Below are 27,318 nucleotides of genomic sequence, written 5' to 3'. Positions count from 1 at the left end.
TTCCCACGTATCTCCAAGGGATGGCATTGTAGTGGTACAATGGATTGAGTGCGGCCACTCGTGGGGATTGGAGTGTTCTTCCGGACGTCTTCAAACGCGCCTTCGGACATGCCGATGATTGTGACGATGCCTTCCAACAATTGCATCGTCTTTGCCAAGGGCCATTTGAGTCGGTGATGCAATTTGGCGTTCGTTTCCGAAGTCTTTTGCTTCGTGCGGAGCCCAATATGTCGGAGCGGATCAAGCTAGGAATGTTGTGGCTAGCACTTCGTCAAGATCTTGTCAGCCTTGTGCATGCACTTCCTCTTGCCACCCTTGACGATGCTCTTCGCTTGGCACAACGTTATGAGACATCGCCTCTTCCACTTCTTGCTGCACGTTCTTCAGCTCCACTTCCTATGAGTGATGGTCCTGTTCTAATGGAGGTTGATGCTGCTGCTACTCGAGTCCAAGGACAAGGGCAAGGAAGTGGTCGTGGCCGTGATGTTCGTTGCTGGGCGTGTGATGAAGTTGGTCATACTTATCGGTGTTGTCGGTGCTTTCCGGATTGGCGACCTCCATTTCCTGGGTGGAGACCTTGGCGTCAGCAATGTCCCGTTGGTGCTACTGCGGTGGAAGGTTTTGACACCGAGATGCATCCGGGAAACGAGGAGTCGCATGAGTAACGGAGGGACCTTGTGCGAATAAGTTAATGACCCCTCCATCTTTCTTTCGGGAGTATTATCAAGGGGTTCACTGGGCACCGGTTCATCCAGTATTTACTTTCCAAGCTCGTTTTTATAACAAGAGGTCTTCTATTATTCTCTCTGTGTTGGTTGATACAGGTTCGAGTTTATCTTCTATTGCTCGACCTGTTGCCACACGTTGTCGTCTACACTTGCGTCGTGCGGCGGATCCAGTTTTCATTCTTTATGGCAACGGCCGTATGCATGCATGTGCACGAGATGAGGCGGACCTGGTTGTGCGTGTGGGCAATCTCGAGCTTGAGTTGTAGTCATTACGGGTGGTGCCAAGTCAAGCTTTTGACCTCATTCTTGGTATGGATTGGTTGCAGCACAATCATGCCAAGTGTGACTTTGAGACTTCTCCCCCTTGTCTCATACTTCCTTATGTTTCATCCATTCCTCTCACTTCCGTATCTCTTCGTCCCTCTACCTCTACCTCTGCTTCCATTACTTTTGTTCCCCCACTATTTCCTCCTATGTTTCCATCTTGTTTTGCTCTTCCCTTTTCCGATCCCTCCGATGATCTTTGTGTTGCAGCTGTTGACCAGCTCATGAAGGAGTATTCTGATCTCTTTGAATTTGACCTATCATCTGGGGCCAAGATTGCCACACGTCATCCGATTCCAACCGGGGATGCTCGTCCAATCAAGGTTCCTGTTCGTCGTCGGTCACCCAAGGAGATTAAGATTTTACGTGCAAACGTCAAGGAGATGTTGGAGAAGGGTGTTATTCGGAAGTCGCGGAGTCCTTGGGCATGTGAACCTCATCTTGTGACGAAACCTAATGGGAGTATTCGTTTCTGCATCGACTATCGTTCATTAAATGAAGTGATGATCCCGGATGTGTACCCTCTTCCTCACACTGCTGATCTCTTGGATCGTCTAGGGCAAAGTCGTTGGTTCACCAAGCTAGATCTTGCTTCTGGGTACTAGCAAGTACCAATGGCTAAAGAAGATATTCCTAAGACTGCTTTTCGTACACCGTTTGGTTTGTACGAGTTCTTGGTGATGCCGTTTGGTTTGAACAATGCTCCAGCAACTTTCCAGCGGATGATGGACAATGTTCTTTGTGATATGCCAAAGGTGACTACTGACTTCATTGATGATGTCTTGATTCACTTGGAGGGGACATGGGAGGAGCACGTTCGTGATGTTTGTAAAGTGTTGGATTGGCTACGCGATGTTGGTTTAAAGCTGAAACGGTCGAAGTGCGTGTTTGGGTCCAAGGATACAACTTATCTTGGGTACCGTATTTCTCGTGAGGGTTTGCAAGTTGATCCTGACAAACTTGTGGCTGTTCTAAAGTTCCCTACTCCGAAGTGTGTGAATGAGGTGCAGTGCTTTTTGGGCAAGGTGCAGTATCTCGGTCGCTTTGTGGATCATCTTTCTGATCACATTGCACCATTGCGAGCGTTGTTGAAGTCATCAACATCATCTTTCATTTGGTCTCCGGATTGTGAGCGGGCGTTCGAGGATCTCAAAGAGCTATTGACAACTCCTCTGGTTTTGGCATATCCTGACTACACTCGACCTTTTATTTTGTGCGTGGATGCTTCTGACATTGGTTTTGGAGGTGTGTTGATGCAAGAGAGCTCGAGTGTGCCTAGTCAGCGCCATCCCATTGCATATATAAGCCATACATTACAACCAGCGGAAATGAACTACTCCACGACAGAGAAGCAACAGCTTGGGGTTTCGAGAAACTTCATGCATATCTACATGGTTCTCGAACGTTACTTGAAGGTGATCATGCTGCTGTTACTTCATTATTGAAGCGGAAGAACCTGGTTGGTCATATTGCTCGATGGGCTTTGAAGCTTCAGATATATAATTTTGATGTTGTTCATCGCCCAGGGAGTTCTTTGGCTGATGTTGATGCCCTTTCTTGAGCTCCTCTTCCTTCTCCATTCTTTTATCATGTTTCTGACGAGCCTTTTGTTCCAGCCTCTGTGGATTTTCTAGATGAGGATTCTATGCCGTCGGCAGTTGCTATACTTGACATTTAGTGTCCACAAGGTGCAGAGCAAGATCTACCTTCTCTTGATGAGGTTCGTGAAGCTCAAAAGCTTGAGCTGTGGATTCGAAGGCTTCGAGATGGGTTTGAGAATCCTGCATCACTTGCTGATGACTTGCCTTTCCGGCATTTACATTCTCAATATCACCTCGAAGACAACCTTCTTTATTTTGTGGGGACGGATCCTGATGATCATTTACGGCTGGTGGTGCCTTCTATCTTTATTTCGCAGTTTCTCCATGCCTACCATGATTCTCCTGTTCTAGGTGGGCATATGGGACATCGTCGTGTAATTGAGAAGCTGCACAGGTCTTTCTATTGGCCGGAGATGCGACGTAATATTATCCGGTATGTGCATAGCTGTGTTTGGTGCCAAGCTCGTAATACTCCCCCTTGGGCTGTGGAAGGACGGTTGGAGTTAATTGCAATTTCCCGTCCATTTGAGTTGGTGGCGTTTGATCTTATGGGACCTTTTCCATAGTCGACTGCTGGCAATGAGTATGTTATTATTACTTCTGACTATTTGACTCATTGGGTGGAAGTTGGTGCTCTTGCTAGTGCCTCTGCAACTGCTGTTGGATACTTTCTCCTCAATCGAGTGGTGTTCCAGCATTTTTGTCAAGAGCAGATTCTTTCGGATAATGGTCCCGCATTTGTGGTTGAGGCATTTCATGTTTTGACGTCTTGGTTGGGGATACGCCACAGTTTCACGAGTGCTTATCATCCACAATCAGATGGTCTGGTGGAATGGCTCGTTCGGACATTCAAGGGGATGATTGCGAAGTATGTGAACTTTCAGCATTCGGATTAAGATGGTTATTTGCCGTCTCTTCGGTATGCATATGTCACAGGGGTGCAAAGTTCTGTTGGTGCTTCACCATATAAACTTTTATATGGTCATGATCCAATATTACCAACGGAGCTGGGTTTACCTTCACGATTGCCACGAGCTGCAGATGCTAGGTCGTGGGATCAGTATTTGACGAGCATTCTTCCACTTGTCCGAGCGGAGTTTGCCGAACACTTAGGTCACGTACAAGTGGGACAACAACACGGTGGTACAACTCCCATCATCGTCCACCTGCGGAATACAAAGTGGATGATTTGGTGTTAGTCCGTTTTCCCCATCTTACGGTACGTGGTTTATCTAAGGGGCTTCTTGCGCAGTGGAAAGGACCGTATCGGGTGTTGCGGCAAGTTGGACCTCAAGTTTATGAGGTTCAGCATGATGTCCAGCAAGCCGATCCTCCAGAGATTGTGCATGTGCAGCGGTTGAAATGCTTCATACAAAAGGATCAAGAGCAGTTAATACCACCTACAAATCCATTGATGCCTCCTCCTGATGTTCCTCCAGATCCCGGCCCATCTACAAGAGAACCCTGACAGTCTTCCATTATTCCGAGAGGAGGGGATGATGTGAGGGCCAAGTGTATGGCTACGATGTTGTATATTAATATTAGTGTAGTGGGATTTTGGTAGCCGTTGGATTGGTTTCAATCCGGACTACTCGCTCCTGTATATAAGTTAGGGTTTTTGGGTTAATTGATATGCACATTTCTGTATTCCCTTTCTATATTCCAATCACTCACGCTATAAAATAAATTTTAAGTTAAATCACACTATTTTTCAATAAAATAATGTAAGTATGACTAAATTAAGTTCAATCTTTAAGCAAGCCAACCAAACCACCTTAAAGCGTTTCAGCCTTAAATCCCAAATATGAGCAATAGCAAATACTGATCAAAAGTCCCAGCCTTAAATCCCAAATATGAGCAATAGCAAATACTGATCAAAAGTCCCAAGAAGCATGGATGTTGTTCAGGGAAACTGTCATAAGCCATACCAAAATAGCAGGATGCTAAGATCGGTAATTGAAGCCAAACACGGTAAAAGTAGCTGTGAAGTACAGAACAACACTGCATAGGGTGGAAAATCACTCGTAAAAAAGAACTATTTTATCTGCTTTAATAATGTCCAGTACTTTGGACATGTCGGGTTCAAATGCACAGCCGCCTGTAGCCATGACCACCAAGTTCTATCGTCCTCGGGGCATCTCTCGCCTTGCTCGCCCCCTACTTGCTGCTTGGATAGTAAAGCCATGAGGAAAAACATCTCTGCTGGTACTGGATGTTCTGTAAGAAACGAGGAAATCAACGAAAGCAACAATGACACACTTGTGTAGTAGTACCTGTCGTAGGCCATGCCAGGAACGCTGCTCGCAGGTGCTTGGCCCATTTTTTTACCACACCTGCCCGATTCGATCCATCTTTGCTGCCGCTTGACTCGGCTTGAGCTAGAAGAGCGTATGCTGTCGGAAGCTCTCTACCCTTGTCTCGCACCGCTTTTCCAAGGCTTGAAACAGCCTTAGATGCATAGCTGGCTCCCTTCCCCGACTTTGCCAGCTCCAAAGATACCGCACCTTTACAAAGTAGCGCGGGTCAGTTCAATCGATCAAAACTCATGCCTGTTAACGTACCATGGAAGAGACACAGCACTGGATTGTTTGGCCACCATAGCAATGCATTGGCTGCAGCATCCTCTGATAGCTCTGGCTCACCCCTTTGATAATAGAGGCGCGCTAGCATCACTTCGAGAAGTGCTAACCATCCTTGCTTGGACTGCTGCAACGAATGCCTAAGCCTGAGTAACACACTGTCGTCCTCTTTGATCACTCCACAGCATAGCTGCAACTCCAGCAATGACAAGTGCCAAAGAGCATTGTCTCGTTTTACATCTGTTTGCTGCTGCCACCCTGCCACTGCTCCTTTTACGAAATGAGACAAGTCGTTGAGTAGACGATAGCAGCGAGCGAGCTGGAGGTACGCAGGAGCCGCATTGAGATCTGAGAACCCCTTGATGGCGTTGAGAGATGCCACGGCTCGGTCAAGAGCGCAAGTGTAGTTGCCGAGCCTCAGCTCACTCTCCGACACACAAAGCTCTATCTGCATTCGCATGTAGGCAGCCTGACGATCAGAGGAAGAAGGGAGATGGTACAGAGTAGTTGTCGATATTCGTAGTATAGTATGGCAGAGATGACGAGGAAAGCCTTGTCTTCGCGCACCACCAAGCAAAACCAGTATCAAGCAATATCGTGCCTTCATGTTCCAGGGCTCGCGGTGAACCACCCTGCAAAGACAGCAAGTGTCAAATGTGAAACGACGGGATAAAACCTTCACCTCTGCAGCTGAAGGAGTATTTCCGTGCCATATTGACCGCACGCAACCGTAGCATCAACAAGAACCAACGAACTCAACTTCTGCGTCAGCCTGTCATCTGAAATCAGAGAGCTCATGCTGCACAATCGTTCCACCAGGTTTGAAGTTGAACCATGATCATGAGAACCATGAGAAAGAATAATCTCTCCCAGCTTTGCTCTGCAAAGGAAGAGATGTTATTATAAGCGGCATCATTTTAGGAGGAAATGGAAATTTCTACCTCAAGCTGCCACTCGTGGGGTAACAATGCAGTGCTCTTTTCATGTCCGGAATTACCTCAGCCTGATAGCAAATCAACAGCTTCGCACATTAGAATGATAGAACGAAAAGCTCACCTGGTTCATTGATGCAATTAGCACGTACGCATCTGCTGCGTACTTTGAAGTGAATAGATAACGGCATCGACTAATGGCTGCAGAAATCCGATCTGTTCTACAGGTAGAGAGTGCTAGCGAAAGAGCCGTCAAGCAAAGTTCTTCGTCCGAAAAGAGTATGTCAGGAGCACTCCATAGAACGTCAAATCCAGGCACAGGTCCTTGGTTGAAGTATGTTAATTTGGAGAGAAGCACGAGCATAGCAGCGAACTGTGCTCTGCTGTCATGTGGTGTTCTTGTGGTTAGTGCCTTCTTTATGAGTACCTCCGCCTGAACTCCTTGACCCGAGTCCCTTAATGCGACAGCATAGCTTCGGATATCATCCAAGTCATGTAACGAACCTACACAACAAACAACAAATCTTGCAAGCTCGAACAAATATGTAAGGCTTTCTTACTGGAATCACGAAGCTTGTTATACTCCAGAACTGCATCCTCTGCATTTCCAGCCTGGACCCCCTGACAACAATCAGTATAGAAAGAAGAAGGAAAAGCTTCTGACCTTGCATAAAGTTCGAGCAAGATTCGCCGTAATAAGAGTCTGAAGCTCACTAGATAGTAATGCTTTTGTAGCTGCAGAACGGGAATTCCTATACGCTACAACAGCTGGCATGTAATCCTTTCTGGACTCACATGACAGCCCTCGCAGATTATGTGCTGCTGCTTGTAATGGCTGTCTTTGAGATGCATGTTGCAGAGCCAAATTCACCTGGAACAACCACAACATTACGAATTGACTCTACAGAGGATAAAAACACTGACCTGAGGTAGGCCAAGATCCTGCGTCTGCGCCGCTAGTTGGCCAACCCCGAGATGTACGTTAGGTGCCTGACATGAATTTATGAGATACAAAAAGAGACGAAGGAACAAGTTCATGCTTACACATGAGAGTTGCACAGCACAGGAACAGCTTGCGAACGCTTCTAAAGCCTGATCCTTCGAGGTAGTTCTACAAAAGGATGAAATGCGTGAGTAAGTAAGAAGATAACTTGAGAAAAGAATTAAAAAGAAAAACCTCTGGCTTAAATTATAATGGATGAGTGCCATTCCGGCCCATGGCAATGATAAAGTTGGATCTGCACTTCGAGCTCTATCGAATGATTGTTGCGCCAGGACTTGCTCACCCAAACTCAAATAGAGCTGCAAAGGCAAAGATAAATACACACAGCTTCGAGGGGACAGAACACGTACTTGGCCTAGATAAGCCCATGCAATTGCATGGTTTGCATCAAGTCGGAGAGCCTGAATAAGAGCATGCTGCCGGAGTCCTTTGTGTTGAGTGACGAGAGCTAGAGACACCCACATATCCGCGTTCGATCCATCGTGTTGCAAACCACAGCAGACAATAATTTCCGTTTCGAACCTGGCAGAATACGAGTCAGAGAAATGATAGAGAAAGTGGTTACCATCTTGTTTGTGAGGGTCTGGAAGGTTTCTTTAAATTCAACGTATACTCCATTGCGGTTGCAAGATCACGATACAGACTCCCTTCGCTTGGTAGCAAATGGATTGCACGTCGATACGCATGCACAGCGTTATTCGCAGCATCTACTCGTTCACTGTACCACGAGTCAACAGCCTCTTGCCAAGATCTCTGCGGATCTGCTGATTCAAAAGGCAACGACTGCGCGTACATCAACTGCAACAGGAAAAATAAGACAATAGAAGCACTACCAATGCGAATATTTACGCTTGCATCGCCAAGGTGCTTCCATATGGCAACCAAATGCCCATACATCGACCTGCTTCCAATGGCTAAATCAATTGCCTCCTGAGAGCCTTGAGTTAAAAAACTTTTGGCCTACTAGAGAAAACAGCTTACCTTCAAGATTGTAGCACACCACCAAAACGCACCCTGAGTAAAGCACTCCCGAGCTTGACCAAGTAAGGAAGATACGAGGCCATGAATAGCAATGAGCTCACCAGGAGAGATACGCAAGGCTTCACGATACGCTCGGGTGGCCTGTAAATAGTAGCTTTGTAAGAAAACGTGACCCGTAGAAGAACAAAACACCTTAGAAAATGCGGACAAGGCAAGGTCGATAGCTCCCATTTCAAGAGCAGCGAACAGGCTACTGTTGTCAAGGTCAAATGCACGACCAAAAGCCTAAGGATAGAACGTCAGCTCAGACGATAAAACAGAAATCGAGAACCTTCGACGCGGCAGTAAGCATGCCTAGCTTTTTATAAGACAGTGCTAGAGCCTGAACAAAACACAAGGATGTCACAGCTTAACCGACGGTTACATGGCTTACCTCCCAAAGGCGGGAATCAGTCGGATATCCGCGAAGACCATATTGCGTGCTCGATATTGCCTCTGACCACTTCCGTTCCGCTACCTGCGCGAAGTTTGAGCTGATGGCCAGAAGCACTATAAGGAGGCTCGCACCTGAATAAATCCAAGACGCCGCCATGCCCAAAATGCACGAGGTGATTTTTTTGAAGCCTCTTCACAAATGTTCTTTTCCATTGAAAACTGCCCCCCATGATCAAGGATGTCACAAAGCATTTCCTGAACAAGCTTATAAATGACGTCAGCATGGACAAAAGGACAGGCGATTGCTTACTCCCGTCGCTTCATTTTCGGCGTCCAAAGCCACAGCCTTTTGGTAGCAGCGAACTGCCCTTCGAAGATCTTTTGCAAGCTCTCTGTAGTAGTGGCCCAAGTAGATGAACGTATCAGCTCGACTGGGGTCAAGTTTTGCAGATTCAACAAATTCGTGTGCTGCTTTCTCCTTCATGTCTTCGGTTTCCCAATAAACGCGTCCCTGAAACGTCCATCTTTGTCATGGTAATACAGCACATTATGCATACCAAACGGTAGTGGTAAATAGCAGATTCCTGGCATGCAGAAACAGCATTCTCCAAGTCTGCCTTTGCTTGGTTGAAGGAACTGGTTTCGAAAGCGAGCCAACCTCTCTCAGAAAGTGCCCAGTGATCTTTAGGATCCTGTCGCAGAATTTGATCAAGCCTGGACTTTGCGACATCCCTTTCCTTCATAGCAAGTGAGAGCTTTACCAATCCCTGGGACGTACAGATGATTTAAGTACATAAACCTTTTAGAAAAGTAAACGAGTTAACCTGGAAAGCCTCACCAATGATAATTCTGCTTCGTTGTTCCGGCAGGGACTTGGCCTCCTGGATGGATTGCAATTTAGAAAAAGACATTGAAAAAAACCCGCAGAAATACCTCCGAGACATTCATAAACACACGAGCAGCCTCGTCGTGGTTCTGTTTGAGCAGAAGTAAGCCTCCAAGAACTAGGCGCAGGTCCAGTTCAGCTGCCTTCAGAACTAGTCCGTATGACCTTCGTTTGAGCGCTATAGAAGCTAGACCCTTTCCTACTCGCTCAGAAGCTTTCTCAAACAGCCCTTCGGACACAAGTTCTTTTGCCAGCATCCGACACCTGCTTAAACGCTTAGGATATAGAAAACAAACAAGAGAAGGTATACATACCCAGAGATTGAGTTTTCGTCACATGAAACATCCCACTCTGCCAGCATCTTCCTGCAAAAGAACTGTTGGTCAGTACCGATCGCCGCTAGAGCTGCCTTTCACCTAGAAGTTTTACACTTGGATGAAGCTAGTGTGATACCCCTTCCAGGATATAGATGAGCAACGTGCTTTCCGATCCAGACACGAAAGCTCGCTTCTCCCGTTTCAAAATCCTCGAAAAGTTCTTCCGCATCGTCCTCTTCAGCCATGGTCACAAGCACATCGGCCGCCATTGTCGAGGGACAAGTTGATAGCATTTCTCGGGAGTGCTTCAAGAGATCCTTTTTCGTTTGCTCCCCTGGAAAAAAAGCTCCTGTCAGCGAGACCGTCAGAAGATTTCCACTGGGCGGTACCTCGACGAGCTTTGCAAGCAAGAAGTGCCAACAAAAGTTCCCGGTAGATCTCAACGTAAGGTAGCATGGAGACAAGCTCTTCAAGGTGTGACACCATAGCTTGTGTTTCTTCCTCTCCAGTTGCTTCGCATTCTTTCGCTCCTTTGCCAGCTGCTATGTGCGCGTCCACAATTCCAGAGAGGGCCTCAACCCGTTGCTCTCGACTTACTTCCATGTCGAGAACTTGGCCCCAAGCAGCTTTCGCTTGATCGTGCTTGTGTCCAGCTGAGAATGTCCGTGCAAGCTTCCGCATCAAATCCGCCGCAAGCGCACTCTGGTTCCGCGCCCTGGCCACATCCAGAGCTGCTTGGATCGATTCGGCGAGCAAATCTGGTGAGCTTCCCATCGATTCCCGCAGCTCGACCATAGCCTGCTTAATCCCTAGTGGAACTCTGGACGAATCTAGCAAGCAATGCTTACCTGGTACGCCGGCAATGCGGATGGATCGAGAGAGATGGCCTTCTTGAGCGACATTTCGGCCTGATCCAGATGCTGCGAGCTGCGGACGAGCGCCAGGCCGAGGACCACGAATCCATCGTAGTTGCGGCGATCATGCTTGAGTAGCTGCTTGCAGAGCTTGACAGCGTCGGGGAATCGACCATCGCCCAGCGCCTGCCGGGCTTCCTCCATGCCCAAGCCCTAAATATTTGCAATGGATAATTAATTATGATAAGAGCATTTTTGAAGATTGTATCTCCTCGAAGAAGAAAAGGTGCCGTGAAGCGAGAGTCATCTCCCACGCACCCGCATCGACATCCAGTCGAGCAAATACCACACACTGTCTCCCACACACAATCTCGCACTGAACGAAAAAGGCACCAAGGGTGGAAGCGGTCCATGAGTCGGTTGCGGAATCATAGAACCAAGCTTGAAGTGGCCCAGTAACTGAGACTACTTTGTCATACTGGAACTTGGGTGTAGTGGATTGCCAACCAGGTAGCATGACCTGCAGGGGCTGTAGGAAAAGCAGAACAAGATCAGTCTATGGTGAGGGAGGAGCAGCACAGCACTAGAGGGTGTGATGTAGCAAGACCAGTGAGAACTTGGTGCTCCTAGTCGAAGATTTGTGAGTGATTGCCAATCTGGTCATTTGGAGCCAACACCCCTTATGAAAACCATGGAGACAAACTGCAAGAGTGGTGGTGACATGGTTGCAGCTTGGCAAGAAGCTTCAGGTTGCTCAGCCAGTAAGTAATAAATTTTAAAATTTTATATTTTTATGTAGAACAAAAATAAATGAATATATAAAGGATAATAATTTTATATTAGAACATAAATAAAAGGATAAAAATGATTGTAAATATAATTTAAGAATCAAATATTTAATATTTTATTTTTCATAATAACTTACTTAAGGTCCACTCATATAGATTATGGGTATTATATGATAAACATAACATAGATATATTTATATTCCTGCTTCAATTCAAAATTTTAGGGTATTATAGCTTAAAAGTTGAAAATTTAATATCATTTGTAAATTCATTTGGGTAGGGTTTTGCAAAAATTATATTTCTCAACTGCGATGTCAATAATGCAAAAGAATGTCAATCTAAGAAAAAATAAAAATTAACTCTCTTGTCTTTAAGCTTCAACCTACTTCTTTTAATATGGTTAAGATTGTTTAGCTCAAAAGCTTTACCATAAACAAATATAAAAGTATAAATTATGTTTAATTGATTGTGTCATAGAAAAATCTTGATTTTTGCATTGCAAAAATAAGTATTTAGTATGGGAAAACTAGATCTTTTGTTTATACAAGTTTGTTTTCCTTGTAAAATATTTTTCTTCTCAAATAGTTTTATTTACAAATTGACAATTAAATTGAAAATGATATTGAGAATGATATTTCGCTGAGCAAAACCAAAGTGGTAATCAAGACCAAAATGCCAATATTGATAATGTCACTGAAGTAAAATGTACAAAAGTTTCAAATTTAGATAGCTTAATTTTCTTTTTACTTTTTTAGATTGGCTCTAATATAGCTACTAAGTCACCAAGGTATTGCTATGCTCAAATCTACATGACATAAAAAACTTTTATTTTAACTTAACGTCATTAGGGTAGGAATTGCAACCTTATTATTCATATATAAGCTTATATATATATAGGTTGCAGAAACAATTTCCATTTGCAATGATCACAAACAACTTAGCTGCATAAACCAGAACCTTTTGAAATAGACATGGGTGACAACAAACCATGCTACTGAACAGACTTACATATTTTGGATCATTCTAATTCTAATAGCAAATTCAAGGTGATGTTGCCCCCACCCATGTTTTGCATCAACATTCGTGAACAGTTCTCCAACATCCCAGTCTGGAATTGGAGCTGTTGTAAACACTGTGTACACATTTTATTCCTTGAAGCCCATGTAAAAGCCCCCCAGAACTTGCTCTCTAGAACTGGCGAAATGGCGCGAAAGATATAAACTAGCCCCTATGTGAAATTTTAGGGCTTATCCAATCCAATGCTGCTGTGTGGATTGCTCCCGGCTCCTCGAGGATTCTGGGCGCCGGGGCTAGCATCGCGGAGGCAGAAGCGCACGGCTGCAGCAACGGCATTCTTTGCTCCGGTATGTCATCGATCGATTTGATCCATTAACATTTTGATTGCCAGGCTTTTGCGTCGCGGCCATACACGGCTGTGCTGATCGTCCCGACTGGAACTGGGGCCTGCATTGGCGGATACGCAGGCGATGCTCTCCCCGTCGCCAGAGCTCTGGCTTCCATCGTCGATTGTCTCATCACACATCCAAATGTAAGTGTCTAGAAAATTTCTAAGCTAGAGAGCTTAGCTTTTTTGGCTTAGGTGCTGAATGGAGCTATGCTTTACTGGCCGATGAGCAACGCCTTGTACGTCGAAGGCTACGCTCTCGATCGGTTTGCCGCTGGTGCCTGGGGTCTCAGCCCCGTCCACCGGAACAAAGTCGGTCTCGTCCTCGACGCCGGGATTGAGCAGGATTTGCGACTGAGACATCTACAAGTGGCTGATGCTGCTGCTGCAACTCTTGGAACTTCGATTTTCGAGCACGTCGTCACTGACGCATCACTCCAGGTACTGCTTATAGCTCTTAGCATTTTTCTTCCTTTCTTGCTTTCAAGGCCAAAGACGACTCGAAAATATATATGCCAGGTTGAGAAGTGGATCGATGGCAAAACCGGTGCTTCTACTGGTCGCATTGCCCGCTCTGATTCTTTGCTACGAGCTGTAGAGAAACTTGTCAGAGATGCTGCGATCGATGCTGTAGCCGTGGTAGCACGCTTTCCAGACGACGATGTGGAGGTGTTGAAAGACTATAGGCAAGGTCAGGTATACCATTCTTCAGTTTCAAAGACCTCGTGACGAAACTAAACTATCCTCGAAACAGGGTGTCGATGCTCTGGCTGGAGTCGAGGCTGTGATTAGTAAAATGGTGGTGAGTGAGTTTCACATCCCTTGCGCGCACGCACCAGCATTGGCTCCTTTGCCATTCGATTCGTCTGTTTCTCCTAGATCTGCCGCGGAAGAGGTAAGGACGCTGTTCTTCTCTTCTCTTAAAGCTCAATGTATGTTGCTTCCAGATTGGATACACCTTTCTTCCTAGCGTTCTCGCGGGATTAAGCAAGGCTCCTCAATATGTTAGCAGGGACAGCGATCACAGACCTCACCGGATATGGGCCGAGGACGTCGATGCAGTGCTAGTGCCGGTGAACGCCTGTGGAGGCGACGGAGTTCGTGCATTCAGTAAAAAGGCTCGACAAAAGGTACGTCATTTATAAACAGTTCCTTACTAGTGCGCGCCAATCCTGATTCTCGTTTCTCGTGCCACAGCCTCTGATTATTGCTGTGGAGGAGAACGTGACCGTCTTGAATGACACTCCGGAGAAGCTACAAATCGAAGCAGTAAGAGCTTTTCTTTCTTTGCAAATCGTCCTCTTGAAATCATACTTTTGTTCAGGTGAGAGCAGCCAACTATTGGGAGGCTTTAGGTGTTGTTGCGGCCCACAAAGCGGGGGTGAATCCCATGGCACTCAGAAGAGATGGAGTTCTCCACAACAGGGAAGTCAAGCTTCGACAGGTAGAGAGACTTTGTTCTTCCAGGCAATGAGATGATTCTTTTGCAGAAAACAAGGACACTAAGCTAGACTTTACGAAGCGATTCTTAACGGTTTGTGCTTCCTTTCTTGTAACTGACACTCAAATTTATCGTTTGCTCCTGTCACTACTTCAAGACTAGAGATAAAGAACTATACACCCAACTTTTGTGTACGAACTTAGAGACGTATCCGAAGGATTTCTTTGATCTGGCAGAGATGGTGATGAGCGCATTTGCAGGACAGGGTGTCGGTTTTGGTAAGTCCATGAATCTCAATTTCCATCATTCCGCAATGGATAACTCCGCAATGGAACTTCAAGCAGGTATTGGAATTGGGTGTGGTTTTGGGATTGGATGGGGATTCGGAGGTATACGTATTCCTCTACATCTTCTCTGTTTTCTTAGATTTTCAAGCTCAATTGCAGGAGTGTCGATACCAACAATGGGACTCGGCATAGGTGAGTGAGATCTCTCACGTTTTCTAATACTTTGCTTTGAAGGTGGTGGATGTGGGGTGGGGATTGGGCTTGGCTGGGGATTTGGAGCAGCGGCACTTGGATCCCAATACTTTAACGCCAAGAACGAGTTCGATCCAGCCACCACATATCCACAAGATAAGTCTGACAAGCACAAACAAAAGCCTTTGACCCAGTCAAAGAGTCAATGAGAGCGCGAGAAAGTCAACCCTCTATAAATTGGATAGATTTAAAAGCTGCCATGGTAGAATTGCGGCTGACTTGCTTCCACGAAGAGAGAAATCTCTGTCTCTACACAGGCCGCAAGGGTCTCGTGGTCGCGATTCACTGGCATTCACTCACCGACACCCAACCAAACCAGATAAAACGCGGTTGACCCCCATGTCAACGCGCGTCAACGCGACGATCATTTCCCTGGGCTCTATAAAACATTGCTCGATCCTCCAAATCCAAGCATTCCTTCCAGGCCCCCTTTTCCCTAGATCTTTCTCGCGTATTGCATCACAGCGTTTGTTTGTCAGGAGAGGAAGTCTCCGTCTCCAAGGAGGAAACTACAAAATGGCTCTTTCCAAGGCCTTGCAGCAGCTCCTGGCCGTGCTGCTACTTCTCAATCTCGCCTTCTTGCTCGTGTCCAGCGCCAGAGATCTCGCCGAGAACCCCGAGAAGGACGAGGAGCTCAAGAACAACGACGCCGCTACAAAGTCACTCCACCACGATGACGACGATGGTTATGGACGAGGAGGCTATGGCGGGTATGGGCCGGGATACGGCGGGTACGGGCGTGGTGGTGGCTATGGGCCGGGGTATGGTGGTGGTGGCTATGGACCGGGATATGGTGGCTATGGGCCGGGATACGGTGGTGGGTACGGACCGGGCCATGGCGGATACTATGGACCCGGCTATGGTGGCTACGGACCTGGGTACGGATATGGGCGTGGAGGATACGGACGCGGTGGAGGGTGGCACCATGGACACGAGGTGGATCAGCCATGAATGATCAAAGGATTATACTACTTTGTGTGCTTTGTAATATTCCTTCCCGCTCAAATATTTGAATTTGAAAACGTTGGTTTGAAAATTCCCGCGGGATGTTTCCATGAATTTGATCGTTTGATTTTTCCGAGTTTTAAGACCAAGGACCAAGACCAGGACCAAAGACGTGATCTAGACGGCAAGAGTCCGTGTGATGGATGCTTTAAATGTGAGCTCTCTTCTTCGTGAGATCCAGTGGAAGCAAGACTTAGAAAGAGGGCATTCTGGAATTGTGAGAAATTAAGATGGCTTTTCCACGCACCTCCTTCGTCTTGCTAGTGATGCTTTGGGCGATTGCTGTTCGCGGACAAGATTGCAATGGTTTGGTGACGACGGTGATATCGCAATGCTCGGGTTCTTACGGGAATGGAAGCCCTCCCAGCGCTGGCTGCTGCAGAGCCGCTAGAGCGGTGTCGAACGGGTGTTTGTGTCCCAAAGTCACGCCCCAGATCGCCGCTGCGGTCAACAAGCAACGTATCCAGGCCATGGCATCGGCTTGCAATAGGCCCTTGCCAAGAACTTGTGGAGGTATGAAACAAGCATCTTTTCGGGCTGATCTAAGATTAATCTGTGCATTTTGCAGCTCTACAATTCTAAAGTCGAAAATAATTTGATGTCTATGATTTTATAAATGATGAAGTTATTGAATATATCGTCCGAGTAGCTCATAGTGGATGAACCCGCCGTGAAAGGATCCGTGGCGCAAGTCTGACTCCAGATCAGAAGGTTGCGTGTTCGAATAAGTTTTAGATTCGATTAAAGTCATAACATGGCATTGCCGCGGAAGCTTCGTCCCACCACGGACGAGCTCTGCGTAGATCTCCATTTGCTTCGTCTTCTCCTCTTCCTGCTTCATCTTCTCTTGTCACCTTTAGCTGCCCTTCCAGCCTTCCACTCGCGATCCTTCCTGTTGCCGCGCTTCTCGCACCTCCCGCCTCTTCTCGGCCGCGGACGGCTGGCATCTCTGAACTAGTCTCTACAGTCTTGGAGTGATCCAGCACCACCCTTGCATTTGTAGACAGATGCGCTGGCGTCAAGGAGTGTTCCAGGTCCCAGTATCGCGTCGTAAACCCTAAACCTCCATGACGGACTTAAAACATTTTCATTGTCATTAAAAAATTACATGATGTAAACTCAACGCTAATGCACTAAAGTTGTTACAATGTCTCTCTTCCAAGAAAACTAGTCGTAGTACAAACCTTTCATATCAAAAGAGCAACGTAGTAGTAGCAAGTGCAGCTGGCAAAAATCCACCAAAGAAACTCTCACCAAACTTCCGGGCGTCGGACCTTTCCGCCAGCGGACCTTCTGCGGCGACTGGGGCCTCGGCACTTGTCCCATTTTCGGCTGCCGGAGACGAGCTCGAGGAGCTCGACGAGGAGGAATTTGATGAGCTCTGCACGGGAGGAGGAGACGTAGCCGAGGGTGGTGGAGAAGGAGAAGACGAAGGCGAAGGTGGCGGAGCCGGCTTTGGAGCCGGAGCTGGCGCTTGAACAGCCTTTGGTGGCGGAACGGTGGCCGGAGGAGCAGGCGACGGTGCAATGCTGGCGGGCGGCGTGGAGTGGAGTGGGAAGATCTCGGGTGGAAGAAGCACCGCGTCCAGAGCATACACCCCGACTGGGTCGTCCTCCAAGAGAGTGGCAATCACGTTTGCGGTGGACACCCCGGTCGCAATCGCCAGTCCCCCGGAAGGCCCCTCGCCGCTGGCATTCACCTCAAAGTTCCTGTTAGACGTGGCCAGCGTCGTGAGCGGAGCCTTCAGCGTCCGGAGCGATCCAAACGTGAAGAATGACGGCAGGAGATGGTAGCGGACGAGCAACTGGCGCTGCGACTGCGTGAGCGCTGCCAGAGATCCACTGGGGAGGTTCTGGAACGCGCTGTCGGTGGGAGCAAACACCGTCACCCCGCTGGTGAAGGGCTGGTGCTCGATGTCCTCGGCCGCCGCCAGCGTCCCGGTGTCCTGCATCAACTTCTGGAACGTCTTGTAGATGTTGCCTTTGAAGAGCGCGTTGGAGATGCTGGGGAAGTGGTCGGGCCTGTTCATCTGCGCCAGGCGGACGGGCATGAGAGGCTTGCTGATCATCATGAAGCTCATGTTGTAAGGATAGCGCACGAAGTTATTGAGAACGGTGGCGACGGGACCTGAGGCGTGGGGTGGCGGGAGCCCGAACTGGATGTCGTTCCCGAAGGTCATGTTGACGAAGCCATCGATCCCTTCGGCGCGTCCAGTGGTCTGGTAGAGCGTGGTGATGAGCAGCCCGGACTGGTTGGTCATCTGCATGATCTCTTGGGTGTCGAGGTACTGGAGCAGGACGTGGTAGCGGCAGAAGTCGGCCACGGCCCAGACGTGCATCCCCTCGAGGTTGGCCCCTACGTAGCTGTCGAGGATGGAGTTGTCCGGGACGAGGATGGTGAGCGAGGAGCGGCTGTTGATCTCTGCGGTGACGTTGGTCATGGAGAGGAGCCGGCTGAATGTGGAGAAGTTCGTGTTCACGGGCGCCGAGTTCTCCAGCACCACCGTCACGTTTTGAGCTCCGCAAAGGCTCGCCCATGGAAGGATGATGATCGCCATCGCTGCGAGAGAGCAGACCAGGGCGAGGCTGGCCTGCCGGTGCTGCTGCTCCACACTCATAGCGATCACAAGTTCTTTCTCAAGATTGTCTGATCCTAGCTTGCCTGCTCCATAAGATCCACACAAGATCGATCACTGGAAAAGATTTACTACAAAGAAAGAATGGAAAGAATCGAAAGAAAATGCGAGCGCTGGATTGATACCAATCCTCTATGAAAGAAAGAACACACACCTTGCTTTGGTTTCTCCTTCCTGGCCGACGAGGCTCTTTCTTTGCTCGCTTAAACCTCTGTTAAGACCCTAGAGCGTCTCGTTGGGTTAATAACGGGTAGCAGCCACGTCAGCAGCGTGACGTGGGAATTAAAGGCGGCGCTCAAACGGAATAACAACATGTGGGTTAAAAACAAAGCAACGGCTCCGGATCGAATGGCCAGCACGTGGACGGCCGGATTGGATTGGACTAAATCTTCTGGATGGATAAGAACATTCGTTGGAATATCCTGTTCTTAATCTATTCGTTGGTTCTTCCAATGTTTTAGCGGCGCTGGAAGTTGAGGACGCGGATGCAAAACGCGAACATAAATGCGAAGAAGGCTGCGAATCCAAACAACACGGCCGCCACCACGCCAAGGAACTGTTGATCGTAGTCGAAGTAGTCTTTAAGGAAGAGCTTGATGGGCTTGCTGGGCTGGCCGGGGATTTGGAGCTCCGAATTCACGTCCCCATACTGGGACGTAATGAGGCCATAGACGGTGTAAGCAACGGGGCAAATCCACACATACCACTGCCACCACTTTGGAATTTTCTGCAACGGGATGAATTCCCCGGTGTTAGTCCAGTAATCTATCACTTTTATGAAAGACAAAGACTATACTCACGGGTTTTGGTATGAGAAAGCCCGAGAAGAGGTTGAAGAGCGAGTAGAATGCCGACGCGAGGATGCCCGCGATCTGGTAGTTTGGTGTGATCGCCACGGCCATCATCCCGTAGTATGTGAAGTAGAGGAAGGTGAAGAACATGACGTAGAGGTACCAGAAGAACTTCGAGGCTTTCCACTCGAACTGGATCATGGCGTAAGTGATGCCACCGTACATGAGCGTCTGGAAGAGAACGTATGGTATCTCGACGATGACCTGCAAAGTTTGCGGCAATCTTGCATTAGCTATAGCTGTTTGCGTAGATATAGATCGAGAATACCTGTGCTAAAGCGTAGGGAAGAGCCGAATACATTCCTGCCGCTCGCTCCCTGTAAAAGACGGTCCTTTCCGTGGCGACGACGGGCTGAACTGTGGCACTGTTATTTACACCAAGAAATATGACAGCCCCGTACATCGCACCCATCACGTTAAGCAAGTCGGACTGATTCTCCCTGTCGAGCACAGAAAAAAACACACGCTTAAAGTTTCGGCAGAGAGAAGGTTTGACAGACTTTTACCTCTTAAGTCCAAACTTCCAGAAAATGGTTCCGAAGAGAAGAGCGGAGAAGAGCGTAAAACATAGCCTGACGCAGTTGTAGTCGGGGCTTCTCCAGTATGTCAAGTTCTGCTTCCACAGGCATGAGCAAAATTGTGTAAGGAATGGTTGGGAGTATTTTGTTGGAAAGTATAAATCACTGGCTCCTGGAGCAGGGGAGGAGAGCTCCTTCACCAGTGCTATGTTACGCCTGCAAAGTTTATATCAAAATATATTAAGCTACATTGAGAAAAACATAACGACTTACTGAAACAGCGGAGAGTTGAGATAGCGCTGAGCAAAGTCGGTGTTGAGGCTATGCTCTGTTGAAGGTGACGTTACTTCGAGCATCCAGGCAGCAGGATTAGTTCCATCTCGGTATCTAGTGACTCCAGGAACGGCCTGTGCAAGGGTTCGCCGTCGTCAGTTCAGTTAATTCCCTGTATAGACTTACAACCTCGAAGTACTCGATAAGCTTGTGAGAACGTTTTCCTAAAGGTCCTGCGTATGTCACCTGGCCACCGCGCTTAAGGAGAAGCAACTGCAAAAGAGACAAATAATTCATTCTTTCGCAATCAGCTTAAAGGTCAGCAAGTACCTCATCAAACGCTTCAAAAATATCGATGCTAGGCTGATGTATTGTACACACAACAGTCCGTCCAGTATCAACAGTATTCCGAACGGTTCGCATGACGATTGCAGCAGCTCTGGCGTCCAGGCCAGAGGTCGGTTCGTCCATAAAGATGATAGAAGGATTGGCAACAAGCTCGACAGCGATCGTCAGTCGCTTTCTCTGCTCTGTAGAGAGACCACTGACTCCTGGAATACCAACAAGTGCGTCCTTGACAATGTCCAGTTCAACGAGTTCCATGACTTCGTGAACAAAGAGCTGCCACAAAAAACGCAGATGTCTGATCTGAGTTACATTTCGAAACTACGTACCTCCTGAGTGTTGCGATCGACTTCATTTGGGAGCCGAAGTCTGGCCGAAAACAACAGCGATTCGTAAATAGTAACTTGAGGGGAATGGATGTCCGACTGCTCGCAGTATCCTGAGATTCTTGCAAACGTTTCTTGTTTCTTTGGAAAGCCAGATATCCAAATATCCCCTTCGATGTAGCCACTGGTTTTCCTTCCAGCAAGCACGTCCATCAATGTAGTCTTTCCAGCTCCACTCACACCCATCAATGCTGTTAAAACTCCGGGTCTAAATGCTCCAGTAATATCGTGCAGAAGCTCCAGCCGGCTCTCTGTCAACCCTTGACTTTTCATCTCCTGCACATAGAGCTGTTAGCGACATTCTACAGTTGAGCTAGCGACATAGATATTACGGCGGGCATGTCCACGTAGTACTTAATATCCTTGAATGCTATTGCCAGAGGCTGAAATGGCAGTATCATTCCTCGTCTATCGGACAGCTGACGGGACGAAGTTGATGCTGAAGCCTGCATCTCCACTTCACCTGAGAATAGCAATGCAAACATTAACGTGAAGCACGTCAGGTATAAGCGCCAAACCAGTACTGTTGCTGTGTTTATGCTCGGATGGCATGGATTCACGTCTAGATGACAATATTCTCTTCTGATCAGAAACAGGTTGCTCAGATAGAGCTCTCTTCGCACTTAAAGCTGCAAAGACAAAGGGTACAGCTGCTATACGTGGGAACGGATAATGGAAGCTTACGATTTAAATGAGCGAGCGCCAGTGTAAAAAGAACATTGAACAAAAATACGAAGCCTATAAGGCCACCAACCCCGATCCAATACCAGTTCGCCTCTGTAAAGAGGCCGCGATCTTGCAAAATAGCCTTTCCGAGGGTCATATTGCGGCCGGGAACTTGCTGCAAAATAAACATCTTAGAACGATGCAAAAATGAAACAAGAGAATCAACCTTGTCCCATTCAGGTGCAAGCATCTCGTTGACGCTTATAGCATTTTCAGCGTAAGTCAGGGGCGAAATCCAATATCCCCATATCCACCACTTCGGAATTTCAGCTGCAGAAAAGATTGGTTTGACGAACAAACAACATCATGGTTTAGTGCCAAACCTCTAGGAATGATAAAGCCTCCCAGCATGAAAACGATAAGGAGTGCAACGGAACCTCCCGTATTTGCCACCACCATAGTTCGACATACTCCGGCAATAAAACGAAACATAGCGGAAGACATTTGGTGCAAAACGAAGAGAAGCAAATACTGCCGGAAAAACCTACACAGAGCAAATAACTAAGAGGTTTAAGCCGGAATACTCTCGTACCTTCCAGCAGCAGGTGCAAAGCCGATAACATAGTACGTCATGGCAATAAAAATTGTCACTTCGACAATAGACATTGGTATCCTGGACACGATCATTGGTAGAGCAAAAGCCCAAGAGGGATAGAATAGCAGATCCCGTTGCTTGTAGAATATAGGCAGCCGCGTCAAAGTCATCGGTAATTCGCCAAACCCATTGAACATGATCATGATCAGAGTAAAAAACAGAGCTCCCAGAAAATAGAAACCATCTTGCTCGTTATCGCGGTGCATTTCAGTGCGAAGGAAAACCGTCATACCAATGAAAGCCACGATACATATCTGCGAAAACACGTCACATGACGATTCCGTAATATATAAGCATACCTGAACTCCCTTGAATATGAAGATGAAAGAATTTCGTTTGACCAGCAACCATTCCCTCGCGAAGCAAACTTTGAAGAGATCCCATCCGCCAATAGCATACTTGCTAAACTCTAGTGCTGCTTTATGACTTCGTTCTTTGTCAAACGGGCATGAAAATTCTTCGGCCAGCAGTTCACCAGCACGAGATTGCTTAAAGTGCTGCACGAAGTCATTCACCGAAACATATTCGTATGGTTTAGTTTTGTCCCACCAATATTGAGCTTGATCTTTCTGAGAAGTAAGCTGGAAGTGAACGATGTCATCAGCGACACAATCATTGACAAAACAAAAGGGGACAGAGATACCTCTTGCAGAAAATCGGCTACACCCTTTCTTTCAGGACATTTGAATCCACAGGCCTCAAAAAACTCGAGAACAAGTTCCCGAGGCCCTTGATAAACAATTTGACCCTCTGACAACAAAATAATGTCGTCGAAAAGCTCAAATGTCTCAGGTGCAGGCTGAAGTAGAGACATTAGCACGGTGCTCTCCAGAAGATGGACAAACTGCTGGAGACATTTCACAATTTGGAATGTCGTTGAGCTATCCAGCCCAGTGGAAATCTCATCCATAAAGAGAGTCCGAGTGGGTCCAACAATCATCTCCCCTGAAGCAGTTTGAAACAGGAAGTGAAGACCACGGTTTACAAGTTTTCTTACCGGTTGTAACTCGTTTCTTTTGGCCGCCAGATATGCCTCTGAGCATGTCATCTCCAACTAACGTGTCTGCGCAAAGATCCAATCCAAGAATCTGTAGCATGGAATATTTAAACGGAAAACACGACGAAATAAACAAATAGATCACTCACTTTCATCGAATACTCAGTCACAAGGCTGCTATGTAGGCCTTCCACTGCAGTTGCCTATTGGAAGACAACGAGCTGGTTAAACGCAGCTTAAAAACTGTGAAGACTTACTTTCATAAAGAAGTCGATGTCGGCCTCAGGAAAAATGCCGGCTCGTTTTTCTCTCCTAGCCAGCTCTGCCAACATTTCTGTAGAAATCCCCTAGAGGTGAATAAGGTTAACATGCCTGACTGAAGAAGACTGACGGACCAGGGTAGCTCAGTACTCACCATATCTTGCTCCAACACCTTGGCATTGCGATGAGAATTCTAGAGTTTCTCTGACGGTCAGTTCTCCTAGATGAAAATCGTGCTGGCTGATATAGGCTGAGGTCTTCTGAGGCACAAACTCTTCAAGAGAATGACCGTTGTATGAAATCTGGCCCTCGACCTGGATTACATGCGATGTCATTTAAAGGGTGATCTTATGACTTCAGCTTACCTTCAGGGCGGGATCGAGCTTTCCCGCAAGAGCAAGTAGCAAACTGGTCTTTCCAGAACCAGGTGGACCGAGCAGCAGAGTCATCCTGTATGACAAGACAATAAGAAACAAAACGACCACCAGTTCTAAACATACCTCCCAGGTTTGATAATACCACTGACGTTGTGAAGTATAGTCATGGACGTCTTCTTCATTGGCAACAATTTAGATGCGTCTAATATCCCCTGTATCACCGAAAAAGAAAGGAAAACAATGTCAAGTACAGAAAAAGAAAAAGAAACAAAAAGAAGAACCTCGATGGTATTTCGGGTAGCGTTCCACAGAGTTGGCAAAGCTCTCGTTCCGAGATAGCAGTCCGCTTGTACAGTGACATCTTGAAAACGCACCTCGATAGTAGGCAATTGTATAGAAACTCTATAGAAGCAAACAAAAAAAAAGAAAAAAAAGGATCAGTCAAAGAAATAAACTCCAAAGAACACACATACCTGTCAATGCGCTTTCGAAGCTTGCGCAAGAATTTCTCGTTATCCTCCTCGGTGACTTGGATGAGCTTGTTTATGAATTCCTGGCGCTCCACTGGACCGATGTTCTCGATGCTCACCACTTGGCGATTTAACCTGTTGCCTTCGACATAATTGGTGAGAATGGTAGTGCCCAGGCGATCATAGGTAGGAAGCCTCTCGATTGCCGCCCATTTGAGCGCCTCCTCGTCGTCCTCGGCATGCTGCTGGTACACGGATTGCCCAAACACACTATCCGAGCTCAATCTCCAGTTCCTCACGCTCCCACTCCGGGTACTCCTCGAGCGCTGGAGCTCGTTCGCCCAGGCGCCCAGAGATTCCAGCGACACCGACTGCGCCATCCAAATCTGGCGAAATCTTAGCTCCGCCGGCCGAGATTACGAGCTATCCTAGGCATCTGCGGCAATGCAGCCAGGGATTTCCGCCCACCGTGGCGACAGCTGCAAGAACAAGAAAGCTCCAACCACGAACCGATTGAATGCCGGATTTAAAGCTGGAATCCGCCGAGAAGATCGTGCTTCCGGTGGCGCCATCGCCATCGCTGCGCATTCCCCTCCATAAAGCTCTCTTTGTGTGACCATGCGATGCGAGGCATATGCTTCGTAAATATACCACCGCGCGGTGGAATGCCCATACAGTACCACGGCCCCTTTTTCTAAATCTAGTAATTTCTCATTCACCCGTTACTTTGAACGGCGGGAGAAATGAATGATGCGAGTGTACTAAGTTTACTTTTACTTTACCTGGCCCCCCTTGCATGATGTTACTTTTGCCAGCGATGGACATTGATCTGTAACGTCCGGCAGGGATCCTGCCACGGTAGGGGCAATAGATCGCGACCGTCCAACCAAAGCCTTACGAAACGAATGTGACGGCCTTCCACACAGAAAGAGAATGCGTGGCTTTGGTTGGAACAAACTCCCGCGCAAAATACTTGTGAGGGATCGCGAGCAAAATTTTCGTGACAAAACCGACCGATCTCACTCGAGAAACAGAAATTCTCTTGGTCTTGATCGATCTAGAAGAACTCCATTGACTCCATATGGTGCCTCGAAACTATTCCGAATGGATAATTCGCCATGCTTTAGTGTTCTCCATGCATGACCGTTCTAATCGCGCTAAGAACGTAAGAAGACATTTAACTGGTAATTATTCCAAACAAACCAATTTGACCTTACATGGCCATTCCATACCTGGCTATTCCATACTATATAAACGTGAGAAATACAAACCAAACCATAGAAGTAACATAGAAGTTGAGAGATGGAAGCGCTTAGGGTTCTTACCATTGTTTTCCTTGCATGCATCTCGATATCTCAAGCTGTGACTCCTCCTAGCACGAATCCGCAAGTACAAGGCCTGTTTGTTTTCGGGGACTCAGCATTAGACGGAGGAGAGAACACGTACATCCCAGGCTCCAAGATTGTCAGTGCAGTTCCGCCGTATGGAAAGACGTACTTCAGCAAGCCAACAGGGCGTTGGACAGATGGTAGAACGATTGCAGATTTCCTGGCTCAAGCATTGGGGCTTCCGTTGTTGCCACCTTTCCTCGAGCCCGGCGCCAACTTTCTCAGTGGGGTGAACTTCGCATCTGCCGGTGCAGGATTGTTAGATGAGACGAATGCGCATCACGTACGTATAATCTCATAATTTTCCTCTTCTATGGCTGATTTGGATTTTGGGTTTTATTTTTTCTGGTTATATCAGGGAGTTATTTCAATGAACCAGCAGCTACGCCAGTTTCGCAACGTCACAAATGAGTATAGAAAGGAGAAGGGTGTGGAGTTTACAAACCATCTCTTGAAGAATTCTGTCGCTTTGTTTAGCATGGGAGCTAATGATATTGCTAATGCTCTTCCAAGCCCATACCTCTTCCAGCAGATGATCCAGGCATACTCGAGTGCTATCCAGGTACAAAAGTCTTGAAGTGTTTCTCTAACTTCAAATATTTATTTTGATTAACAGGAAATTTACAGTTATGGTATTAAACATATCATAATTCTCCTAGTACCACCAATTGGATGTACTCCCAACTTGAGGGCACTATCAGCACAAAGCAGGAACACCAATTTAACTCCAGAGGGTTGCACAGGAATCATTAACATTCTTGTGGATGCATACAACACACAACTCCAGAATCTCGCTATAAAACTTCACCATGACTTTCGTGAGTTGAACATTGCAACACTGAATCCATCTCCAGTTATCATGAACGTGTTGAGGAATCCTCAAAAATATGGTGAGTACAACAACTAAATTTCCATTTGTACTAATTTGTCTATATCAATCTAGGTTTCAAAGAGGCAGAGAAGGCATGCTGTGGTGGTGGACCGTTTAATGCAGCAGAGTTTTGTGGGGATGCTGACAAGCATGATTGGAAGCCAGACCACAAAAATAAATATGCCAAATTTGTGTGTGACAATCCCAAGGACTATTTATATTTCGACAGCAATCATTTTACTGAGGCTGGTTATTGGTTTGTCATGAAGAATTTCTGGTATGGGTCATACAACATTGCAAGGCCCAGTAGCCTCAACTTTTTTTTCGCTGGATTTAATGTTCCAAACCCACCCCCAAGGCCTTGAAATTTACAATCTTTTAACAATTAATTAAATTTCCTCTTTTTCTTTTTCTTGTTCTTCTAAAATTCTAAGAATTTAATCAATAATTTGTCTAATAACTTAACATATTTATTATATCAAGAGAATCAATATAGATCTTTTGGCGAACGAGGCTTTGAACGAGCTTTGAGAACCTTAGTCTCTTTTGATTCATCTTTATGAAACAAACCATGGATATATAGTCTAGAGGAACTTCCGTTCGCCAGCACCGGACGAACCAAACCTTGAGCTTAGTCCCTGTGCCATCGACTTGGCATCGAGTTTCACGGACTTCCTCCCTGCTGCCAGATCGTTCTCTCGGTCCCATGGCTTCCACGGATGCTTTCCAACCCAATCTTCAACCGGTTGGCTCTTCTTGTTCCCGGCGTTTTTCTTCTCGGACGCTTCTCGTTTATGCTTCTCGACT

General features: G+C 47.0%; 7 protein-coding genes across 8 annotated transcripts in view; 3 read left to right on the top strand and 4 right to left on the bottom strand.

Annotated features, from left to right (window-relative positions):
* Positions 1-4,606: 4,606 nt before the first annotated feature.
* On the bottom strand, positions 4,607-10,869 carry LOC9635934 (tetratricopeptide repeat protein SKI3). The gene is made up of 27 exons (XM_024687109.1): positions 10,635-10,869; positions 10,176-10,584; positions 9,886-10,120; positions 9,784-9,834; positions 9,517-9,733; positions 9,408-9,464; positions 9,141-9,350; positions 8,894-9,094; positions 8,716-8,838; positions 8,582-8,665; positions 8,480-8,530; positions 8,341-8,433; positions 8,149-8,289; positions 8,017-8,097; positions 7,733-7,965; positions 7,518-7,689; positions 7,342-7,466; positions 7,209-7,275; positions 7,089-7,154; positions 6,829-7,035; positions 6,725-6,776; positions 6,289-6,668; positions 6,174-6,235; positions 5,915-6,112; positions 5,215-5,864; positions 4,927-5,157; positions 4,607-4,870 (listed from the first exon to the last, which is right to left on the bottom strand). Exons 1-27 carry the CDS (start codon positions 10,842-10,844, stop codon positions 4,689-4,691), a joined length of 4,788 nt encoding a protein of 1,595 aa, XP_024542877.1. The 5' UTR covers positions 10,845-10,869; the 3' UTR covers positions 4,607-4,688.
* A 1,818-nt stretch (positions 10,870-12,687) lies between these two features.
* On the top strand, positions 12,688-15,041 carry LOC9635933 (uncharacterized lipoprotein syc1174_c). The gene is made up of 12 exons (XM_024687133.1): positions 12,688-12,792; positions 12,837-12,977; positions 13,029-13,274; positions 13,353-13,529; positions 13,588-13,728; positions 13,781-13,963; positions 14,031-14,102; positions 14,158-14,277; positions 14,324-14,367; positions 14,432-14,552; positions 14,619-14,663; positions 14,721-15,041. The coding sequence occupies exons 1-9, from the start codon at positions 12,688-12,690 to the stop codon at positions 14,342-14,344; spliced, it is 1,206 nt and encodes a 401-aa protein (XP_024542901.1). The 3' UTR covers positions 14,345-14,367; positions 14,432-14,552; positions 14,619-14,663; positions 14,721-15,041.
* Positions 15,042-16,010: 969 nt separating this feature from the next.
* Positions 16,011-16,453, top strand: LOC9635262 (male-cone protein 1). Its single transcript, XM_024687111.1, has 2 exons — positions 16,011-16,331; positions 16,387-16,453. The coding sequence occupies exons 1-2, from the start codon at positions 16,049-16,051 to the stop codon at positions 16,398-16,400; spliced, it is 297 nt and encodes a 98-aa protein (XP_024542879.1). The 5' UTR covers positions 16,011-16,048; the 3' UTR covers positions 16,401-16,453.
* Positions 16,454-16,549: 96 nt separating this feature from the next.
* Positions 16,550-18,435, bottom strand: LOC9635261 (fasciclin-like arabinogalactan protein 8). Its single transcript, XM_024687132.1, has 2 exons — positions 17,073-18,435; positions 16,550-16,875 (listed from the first exon to the last, which is right to left on the bottom strand). Exons 1-2 carry the CDS (start codon positions 18,433-18,435, stop codon positions 16,550-16,552), a joined length of 1,689 nt encoding a protein of 562 aa, XP_024542900.1.
* Positions 18,436-18,697: 262 nt separating this feature from the next.
* LOC9635932 (ABC transporter G family member 29) lies at positions 18,698-24,876 on the bottom strand. 2 transcript variants are annotated; one of them, XM_024687035.1, is made up of 23 exons: positions 24,256-24,876; positions 24,064-24,184; positions 23,906-23,994; positions 23,771-23,855; positions 23,560-23,719; positions 23,402-23,478; positions 23,294-23,347; positions 23,145-23,235; positions 22,791-23,092; positions 22,085-22,728; positions 21,876-22,036; positions 21,719-21,822; positions 21,511-21,667; positions 21,387-21,455; positions 21,159-21,289; positions 20,770-21,102; positions 20,426-20,716; positions 20,285-20,368; positions 20,096-20,229; positions 19,811-20,038; positions 19,573-19,744; positions 19,254-19,508; positions 18,698-19,180 (listed from the first exon to the last, which is right to left on the bottom strand). In XM_024687035.1, the coding sequence occupies exons 1-23, from the start codon at positions 24,630-24,632 to the stop codon at positions 18,911-18,913; spliced, it is 4,389 nt and encodes a 1,462-aa protein (XP_024542803.1). In that variant the 5' UTR covers positions 24,633-24,876; the 3' UTR covers positions 18,698-18,910. The 2 variants fall into 2 exon arrangements, with proteins under 2 accessions (XP_024542803.1, XP_024542804.1); XM_024687036.1 differs by lacking the exon at positions 21,387-21,455 and having other exon boundaries at positions 21,475-21,667; positions 22,085-22,401; positions 22,447-22,728.
* A 678-nt stretch (positions 24,877-25,554) lies between these two features.
* LOC9635260 (GDSL esterase/lipase 5) lies at positions 25,555-26,876 on the top strand. The gene is made up of 3 exons (XM_024687131.1): positions 25,555-25,923; positions 26,020-26,202; positions 26,595-26,876. Exons 1-3 carry the CDS (start codon positions 25,555-25,557, stop codon positions 26,874-26,876), a joined length of 834 nt encoding a protein of 277 aa, XP_024542899.1.
* A 219-nt stretch (positions 26,877-27,095) lies between these two features.
* LOC112350633 overlaps positions 27,096-27,318 on the bottom strand; it is a 2,254-nt gene continuing 2,031 nt past the window's right edge. The window contains exon 8 of the mRNA XM_024687130.1: positions 27,096-27,316. Coding sequence (XP_024542898.1) covers positions 27,096-27,316 — 221 coding nt within the window. The remainder of the gene's footprint in view (positions 27,317-27,318) is intronic.

This window comes from Selaginella moellendorffii, unplaced genomic scaffold (assembly GCF_000143415.4).
Source record: "Selaginella moellendorffii unplaced genomic scaffold, v1.0 SELMOscaffold_52, whole genome shotgun sequence".
NCBI classification, from domain to species: domain Eukaryota; kingdom Viridiplantae; phylum Streptophyta; class Lycopodiopsida; order Selaginellales; family Selaginellaceae; genus Selaginella; species Selaginella moellendorffii.
Note: the sequence above shows the minus strand (reverse complement) of the source record. Positions and strands in the feature narration are given on the sequence as shown.

Coding starts and splice junctions, on each gene's coding strand:
- LOC9635934 (XM_024687109.1), bottom strand. CDS start 10,844: ATGGAGGAAGCCCGGCAGGCGCTGGGCGATGGTCGATTCCCCGACGCT. Junction 7,155..7,208: donor GTGCTGTGCAACTCTCATGT/GTAAGCATGAAC, acceptor AATTCATGTCAG/GCACCTAACGTACATCTCGG. Junction 6,669..6,724: donor TAACAAGCTTCGTGATTCCA/GTAAGAAAGCCT, acceptor TTTGTTGTGTAG/GTTCGTTACATGACTTGGAT.
- LOC9635262 (XM_024687111.1), top strand. CDS start 16,049: ATGGCTTTTCCACGCACCTCCTTCGTCTTGCTAGTGATGCTTTGGGCG.
- LOC9635260 (XM_024687131.1), top strand. CDS start 25,555: ATGGAAGCGCTTAGGGTTCTTACCATTGTTTTCCTTGCATGCATCTCG. Junction 25,924..26,019: donor ATGAGACGAATGCGCATCAC/GTACGTATAATC, acceptor TCAATGAACCAG/CAGCTACGCCAGTTTCGCAA. Junction 26,203..26,594: donor CATACTCGAGTGCTATCCAG/GTACAAAAGTCT, acceptor GGTTTCAAAGAG/GCAGAGAAGGCATGCTGTGG.
- LOC9635933 (XM_024687133.1), top strand. CDS start 12,688: ATGCTGCTGTGTGGATTGCTCCCGGCTCCTCGAGGATTCTGGGCGCCG. Junction 12,793..12,836: donor CAACGGCATTCTTTGCTCCG/GTATGTCATCGA, acceptor TTTGATTGCCAG/GCTTTTGCGTCGCGGCCATA. Junction 14,278..14,323: donor GGGAAGTCAAGCTTCGACAG/GTAGAGAGACTT, acceptor ATTCTTTTGCAG/AAAACAAGGACACTAAGCTA.
- LOC9635932 (XM_024687035.1), bottom strand. CDS start 24,632: ATGGCGCAGTCGGTGTCGCTGGAATCTCTGGGCGCCTGGGCGAACGAG. Junction 23,236..23,293: donor TGACTGAGTATTCGATGAAA/GTGAGTGATCTA, acceptor TCCATGCTACAG/ATTCTTGGATTGGATCTTTG. Junction 21,290..21,386: donor GAGAATATTGTCATCTAGAC/GTGAATCCATGC, acceptor TGCTATTCTCAG/GTGAAGTGGAGATGCAGGCT.
- LOC9635261 (XM_024687132.1), bottom strand. CDS start 18,435: ATGAGTGTGGAGCAGCAGCACCGGCAGGCCAGCCTCGCCCTGGTCTGC. Junction 16,876..17,072: donor GTCCGACGCCCGGAAGTTTG/GTGAGAGTTTCT, acceptor ATGGAGGTTTAG/GGTTTACGACGCGATACTGG.